Genomic DNA, 7,600 nt, shown 5'->3' with positions numbered 1-7,600 from the left:
TAAATGTATAAACTTTGATACTTTGGTTTTATATTGACATGGTCTTTATGTAGACATTTTTAACGTTATTACTATAATCTGAAATCGTTATATTCGTGGCCAAGGATGACAATAGTGTGTTGCACATTAACCTTATGTAATCCAGCATTAATTTGATTATTCTATAGATTGTTATGTCCTACACTATATAAATTTATAATTTGCAGGAGAACTTGTAGATTTTTCTGCCCAAGAGTCTTGCATCGCCCTTATTTACATTAGCTGCAGTTTGTAATATGATTCAAGACAAGATTCTCACAGAAAAAAAGTAGATTAAACTTATAGAATAACACAAAATCTCGTGATTTTATTTTTAAGCATGTGTATACCTATAAAGACACTCCAATACCTAAATGAGTCTTTAGTTTTGAATAAACAAGAGAAAAAAACATATCCCGTTATTTTTTAGCTCATTTTTATATGACTAAGTCGTAAAATAACGTTTATAGAATATTGGAATAACATTTACTGCTTTTACAAATTATTTATCGTGCATTATAATATTACAACATTACAATATTTAACTATGATCCTAGTTATTAGCATTAATGTTAGATTCCTTTTACGAACTTTAAATCCTCACTTAACCGTGATCTAAGTTCATGGATAAACAGTTTAATTAAGGTACTTTTAAAAAAAATAACTTAAACAAAAAATGGACTATATTAAAAGTAATTTATAAATAAGTTATTTTGTGTTTGAATTTTTAGTTCTAAAAGTGCTTATTTTATAGAAATGTGATAAAAAATAGTAGTATTATGAGAGAATTCATTTTCTTAACTTCTCTATAAGCTTTTAAATAAATTCTTAGAAAATTGCAATTTGATTTTAAAAATTGCACCAGACATTTATACTACTACTTTTTATAAGTCAAAAGTTTAAAAAAAATTACTTTTAAAACTTCTCAAAGATCCTCGGTACCGATTAATTATAAATTAAAATTTAATTTAATAAAAAATAAATATAAAAAATCTGAAGTTATACCACCAACGAACTTTAAAAAAATAAAATTCCTCAATTAAGAAAATCTAGATTTAAACATGAGAAGAGAGTTGAGAAATTTCAACTCCTTGGATATTTTAAATGAAACAACTAGAAAAATAAGTCTTATCCAAATATGATGATGAGAAAATGAATCATTTTTTATCCATGTAATTTTGAAACAAGAGAAGTTCTAGCGTCTTTTTTTTATTAATGGAAGGTGTTTTGGGGGTGAAAATCTGGCGATAATTGGCTGTGATAATGGGCTGCAGAAGTCACGGCGTAACGGATCGATGATTAACTTGCGTGCAAATGCTAACTGCGATACGACAAAGAGAAAGACCGAAAGAGGGAGAAAAGAAAATGTAAAAAATAAAAACAGTGACAACCGCGTAAAAGATAAAAATATTATACTATCTATGGTGTCTATCATACACTGGGTGCGACTTGCGAGAGGAGATAGCAGATCCATCGTCTATGTGGATTGATTCCATTTTAGTTTTATACCCATCCCCCATGCAATAAAATGTAAAATAAATGATAAATAAAGTAAGCCTACACAATACCTAATCTGCCATATACAAAAGTAATAATCGAATGTGCTATTTTGTGTGGATTAATTAATTAACTTATGAATAATAATAATAATAATAATAAGAGTCCAAGTAATTAAATAATTTCGTGGGAAGGCAGATACAGAGAGGAAGTTGAACCTGGGTAGAAGGAAGAGAAATAATTAAAGTGGGTGAAGACGGTGACGGCGTTAGAGGCATGTGCGTGTAGTGCTGGACCCTACTCACAGACAGAAAGAGAAAGAGAAAGAGAAAGAGAAAGAGAAAGAGTGAACACAAGAACAGCACACAACACAACTCTCCGATTCCTCCCTCATTCTCTCTCTCTCTCTCCACACCCGCAACTCACACAAGACTAAGAGAGAAATCGAATTGAATGGAACGTGAGAAGGAGAAGAAGAATGAAGAGAGAGGAAGCACACAACACAGGCATGAACAACAAGAGCAGCTAGTTGCCCTTTACAGAGTGTAGTTACTCGCTCCCACCAACCAACACTCTCCACCGGTTCTCCATTTCCCTTCCCCCCCACCTAAATTATATATATAAAACCCTACTTTCTCTTTCTCTTTCTCTTTCTCTCTCTCTTACCCACACACACAGCACAGCAAAGAACCACACTCCCCAATCCAATGCTAAACTTCTCTACCTAGGGTTCCCCTTTCTCTCCCCCTTTATCTCTCTCCGATGAATCCCTTCCTCTCAATTCTCTCTCTCTTCCTGCTATTCCACACCGCCTCCTCCGCCTCCTTCCTCGAGCTCCGATCCCTCCTTGAATTCAAGAAAGGCATAACCGCAGATCCCCTCCGCCGCGTCCTCGACTCATGGAACCCCTCTGCCGTCTCCGCCTCCGTCGACTCCTCCAACTGCCCTACCTGGGAGGGGGTCGTCTGCGACGAGGTCTCCGGAAACGTAACCGCCATCGTCCTCGACCGCCTGTCCCTCGGCGGCGAGCTCAAGTTCCACACTCTCACTGACCTCAAGATGCTCCGCAACCTCAGCCTCTCTGGTAACCAATTCACCGGTCGCCTCCCTCCCTCCCTCTTCACTCTCACCTCACTCCACCACCTTGATCTCTCACACAACGCCTTCTACGGCCCTATCCCCGCGCGGATCAACGACCTATGGGGCCTCGTCCACCTCAACCTCTCCCTTAACCGCTTCAAGGGTGGCTTCCCCAGCGCCCTCCAAAACCTTCAGCAACTCAGGGTCCTCGATTTACACTCTAATGAGCTTTGGGCTGACGTAGCTGACGTCCTTGCTGCCCTTCGCAGCGTAGAGCACGTTGATTTGAGCGCAAACCAGTTCTACGGCGGCCTCTCCCTTTCCGCCGAGAATGCCTCCTCTATTGCCAACACCCTGCATTTCTTGAACCTCAGCGGTAACGTTCTCAACGGTCCTTTCTTCAGTGGGGAATCGATTAAGCTATTTCGGAACTTGGAAGTGTTGGATTTGGGCGATAACTCCATCACAGGGGAGCTTCCCTCTTTTGGACCGTTGCCGAGCCTCCGGGTCCTGAGGCTCCGCCGGAACCAGCTGTTCGGGTCTGTCCCGGAAGAGTTGCTTGAGAGCTCTGTTTCGTTGGAAGAATTGGATCTTAGCGGCAATGGCTTCACTGGTAAATGGTTTCTGTTTCTGTTTCAGTTTCCCTCTTACATAGTAGGTATTTTGCTGTTCCTATTATTCTGTTTGAATCGCATTGTAGAAGGTTCTGTTGAATTAAGGGTAAACTGAGTGCGGTTCAATTGAGGTCGCGAACAATATGCTGAGGGTTGTTAACTAGTAGAACATTCTTGTTGTTCACTGTTCAAAGCTTTAGTTATGGTAACTCAATTTTTGGAGTGGACTTGTTGTATGTTAGTTCAATTTTTAATACCCATGATTGAAATGTAGGTATAACATTTATTTGATATTTCATATTTCTTGTTTCAAAAAAAAAAAAAGCATTTATATGCATTTGTGAATGTTTGCGTGCACGTGTATTTTAGTAATATTAGGCATAGCAAATGTGCATTTCCGAAAACCAGGGACTGTTGTTTTGTAGTGTATTGATGGCCTTATATCTTTTCCTTCAAGATGTTACTAATGCCAGCTTAACCTTGTAGTGTGTGTTTGTTTACAGTTGGTATGGTCAAACTCACATATGACTGAAGGGGCTTCTCTCTTTCGTTTATATAAATGATCCTTGGGGATAGGATTATTTCTAGTTTATGATGGGGAAATCTTATTGGATTATTTTGTTTCTTGCAGTATAAACTGTTTGCTTTAATCATTTTGTGGTGGTTTTTTTCTATTCACTATGAGCATGTGTGGTTTACTCCCAAAATTAAATTTGCACAGTTACTAGAGTTGTTTGGTGTAAACTCTAGTTGGTCAAACTTAAAGCCAGCAAACTCAATCACACTTCAATTAAGCTACAAATGTTTCTTGTGGGCAGGCTCAATTGCTGTAATCAACTCTACAACTCTGAATATTTTGAATCTTTCATCGAACAGTTTATCAGGCTCTTTGCCAACGTCTTTGAGAAGATGTACTATCATGGACTTGAGCAGGAACAATTTTTCTGGTGACATTTCTGTTGTCAAGACCTGGGAAGCCTCATTGGAGGTTGTTGTTCTGAGTTCAAACAAGCTGTCTGGATCGTTGCCTCCTATTTTAGGGGGCCCTTCTTCAAAATTGTCTACAGTTGACATAAGTTTAAATGAGCTTAAAGGACCCATTCCGGGTAGTTTAGTTAATTTTCCATCATTGACGAAGCTTAATCTTTCTGGGAATCAACTTACAGGGTCACTTCCACTTCAAGGTTCAGGGGCAAGTGAACTATTACTCATGCCACCTCAGCAGCAGATGCAATATCTTGATGTGTCTAATAATTCCTTAGAAGGCGACTTGCCTTCTGATATAGGTAAGATGGGAGGGCTCAAACTGCTGAATCTAGCTAGAAATGGCTTTTCTGGCCAGCTGCCAAATGAATTGAGCAAACTTGCTTATTTAGAAGACCTAGATTTATCTAATAACAAATTTACTGGAAAGATTCCCGATAAGCTTTCATCCAACTTAAATGCATTTAATGTGTCCAACAATGACCTGTCTGGTCGTGTTCCTGAAAATTTATCGAAGTTTCCAACTTCATCCTTCCGGCCTGGAAATGAAAAGTTAGTGTTACCGAAGAATTCTCCTGAGACTTCTTCAGTGCCTAATAATATTCCAGACAATGGAAGACATCATAGTTCAAAGGGTAATATCAGGATAGCAATTATTCTTGCCTCTGTGGGTGCTGCTGTGATGATTGTGTTTGTTTTAGTGGCTTATCATCGAGCACAACTGAAAGAATTTCACGGAAGAAATGAGTTCCCTGGTCAAAATACTGGAAGAGATGTCAATGTCAAATTAGGAAGACTTACAAGGCCTTCGCTTTTCAAGTTCAATACAAGTGTTCAACCTCCTTCAACTTCAATGAGCTTTTCACACGATCACTTGCTGACTTCTAATTCAAGGACCCACTCTGGACAATCAGAATGTATCACTGAAATTTCTGAGCAGGGCTTACCTCAGGGAACGGTAGCAACTAGCTCATCATCTATACCTAATTTGATGGATAGTCCTCCCACATCATCTGGAAGGAAGTCATCCCCTGGTTCCCCACTGTCATCGTCTCCCCGTTTCATAGAAGAAAAGCCGGCAATGTTGGACGTTTACTCGCCAGATCGGCTGGCTGGAGAGTTGTCCTTCCTGGATTCTTCCTTAGCATTCACTGCAGAGGAATTATCTCGAGCACCAGCTGAAGTTCTTGGCAGAAGTAGTCATGGCACTTTATATAAAGCTACTCTGGACAATGGTCATATGTTGACTGTTAAATGGTTAAGGGTGGGGTTGGTCAAACATAAAAAGGAATTTGCAAGAGAAGTTAAAAGGATCGGTTCTATGAGGCATCCAAACATTGTTCCATTAAGAGCATACTATTGGGGTCCTAGGGAACAAGAGAGGCTTCTTTTAGCTGACTATATACATGGGGACAGCTTGGCCTTACATCTTTACGGTAATAGTTAACTATTCCTTTGCCACATTCTCTCTCTCTCTCTCTCTCTCTCTCTCTCTCTCTCTCTCTCTGAATTGACTGTGCTTTGAACAATATTTTTAGCCTTAAATAGCTTTTCAGTTTTGTAAAGACGTTTCATTCATAAAGGCATTTCATCTGTTTCTAATCCCATCTTTCTAGGTTTGTCTCTCTGTTCACTTCCATCATGTGTTTATGCTCAGAAAGAATGCTGAAGGGGGAGGGTTTGAGATTGCTTTTCTAGAATACCTTTTCAACCTTCGCTACCAGAGATAAATTTCTATATCAACCCCGATAACTTTCCCGATGCTTATAGTTGTATTGCATGGTTGAGTCCTTCACATACATTGGCTGTTAAAGGGAGGGTAGTGTGAGGTCAATCTTCTCCTGTTTACAATAGATTTGACTCTTAGAATTTAAGGTAAACTAGCTGGTGTCTGTCACTCAGTTTTTGATGGCTTCCTTCCAAAAGCTGGCCGACAAGGAGTCATCTCCATTAAGGGTGTTTGTAACTTTTGCAGACTTGCAGTTGTACAAGTTGCATAGGTATGACCAGTACTATAGTAGAGTTTGAGGGTCTGTGACTGTCCAAAATTTGGATATATGTTTTGTAGTAATCATACGTACATCCTGTCAGAGAAGTTCATTTAAAATATTTTCAAGCTCATGAAATTCTCTACTTACGACTCCTTGACTTGTTCATCTATGATTTTTGTGTTAGTTGAGCATAATATCAATGTGTCTATTCTGCAGAGACCACCCCCCGGAGGCACTCCCCATTGTCATTCAGCCAGCGAATAAGAGTCGCCGTTGATGTTGCTCGATGTCTATTATACCTTCATGATCGAGGGCTTCCGCATGGAAATCTAAAGCCAACAAATATTTTGCTACCAGCCCCAGATTACAGTGCGCGTCTTACTGACTATGGTTTGCATCGGCTAATGACACCTGCTGGAATTGCAGAGCAGATACTTAATCTAGGAGCACTTGGGTACCGTGCTCCAGAACTAACAACCACATCCAAACCAGTACCGTCATTCAAGGCTGATGTATATGCACTTGGTGTGGTCCTGATGGAACTGTTAACAAGAAAAAGTGCAGGTGACATAATATCGGGTCAGTCAGGCGCTGTCGATCTTACTGATTGGGTTAGGCTGTGCGAGCAAGAAGGGCGGGTAATAGACTGTATTGACAGAGACATAGCAGGTGGGGAAGAATCCTCCAAAGAGATGGAAGAACTGCTTGCAATATCTCTGAGGTGTATTCTCCCTGTAAATGAGAGGCCTAACATCAGACAAGTTTTTGAAGATCTCTGTTCTATATCAGTTTGAATTTTTTGTATATGTGTCTGCCAATTAGTTTTTTTATTTTATTTTTTTGGTTCCTCGACCAATCGTTATTTTCTGATTCTTTGTACCATCTTAGCTTCTTAATTGGTTTCGGGCCTCATTTTGGGCTAATCATATTCTTTTCTTCCATTCTCTTTTTTTGTTTTGGAAAAAAGAAAATCGATATTTCTTGTAAAGTGACAATCGTTGATTAATCAACAGTGTTTGTGTTTGATTTGAAACCCACGTGTTTTAACATTGAATTTCAATGTTTACCATTTATCTAGTAGTTTTTTTCGGTTTTCATATAGAATATCTCCCTGAAATCTTCATAGTAAATATTACCAAATCCTAAACCAATCCAGCTTATCGGATTGGAATCAACCGTGTTTGGGAAACACAAGAAAAAGGTTCCCCGCCAGTACACACTTTAGTTTTTCTGAGGAGGAAAAGAATCCTGATAGCTGATAGGTTCATTCTTTATGGAAACAGCTTATAGCATTTTTCCGTGAATTTCAAGTTATTTAAGCGTCAGAAAAGCTAAAGCTCATTATTTTAGCATTATTTAGAAAAAAAAAAAAACAATTCACATAATACAGGATGTTATATTTTATCTGATTGGACA

The 7,600-nt window shown here is 39.0% G+C and overlaps 1 protein-coding gene across 1 annotated transcript; it reads left to right on the top strand.

Annotated features, from left to right (window-relative positions):
• Window positions 1-1,858: 1,858 nt before the first annotated feature.
• LOC107470267 (probable inactive receptor kinase At5g10020) lies at window positions 1,859-7,217 on the top strand. Its single transcript, XM_016089661.3, has 3 exons — window positions 1,859-3,208; window positions 4,028-5,629; window positions 6,401-7,217. Exons 1-3 carry the CDS (start codon window positions 2,278-2,280, stop codon window positions 6,976-6,978), a joined length of 3,111 nt encoding a protein of 1,036 aa, XP_015945147.1. The 5' UTR covers window positions 1,859-2,277; the 3' UTR covers window positions 6,979-7,217.
• The last annotated feature ends 383 nt before the right edge of the window (window positions 7,218-7,600 follow it).

Source organism: Arachis duranensis, chromosome 10 (assembly GCF_000817695.3).
Source record: "Arachis duranensis cultivar V14167 chromosome 10, aradu.V14167.gnm2.J7QH, whole genome shotgun sequence".
Lineage (NCBI taxonomy): Eukaryota > Viridiplantae > Streptophyta > Magnoliopsida > Fabales > Fabaceae > Arachis > Arachis duranensis.
The sequence above is the reverse complement of the archived record's forward strand: the minus strand, read 5'-3'. Positions and strand labels throughout refer to the sequence as shown.

Bases quoted from the DNA above. Each gene is read 5' to 3' on its own strand.
- LOC107470267 (XM_016089661.3), top strand. From the start codon at position 2,278: ATGAATCCCTTCCTCTCAATTCTCTCTCTCTTCCTGCTATTCCACACC. The intron at 3,209-4,027 runs GTAAATGGTTTC...TCTTGTGGGCAG, and splicing joins TAGCGGCAATGGCTTCACTG to GCTCAATTGCTGTAATCAAC. The intron at 5,630-6,400 runs GTAATAGTTAAC...TCTATTCTGCAG, and splicing joins CTTGGCCTTACATCTTTACG to AGACCACCCCCCGGAGGCAC.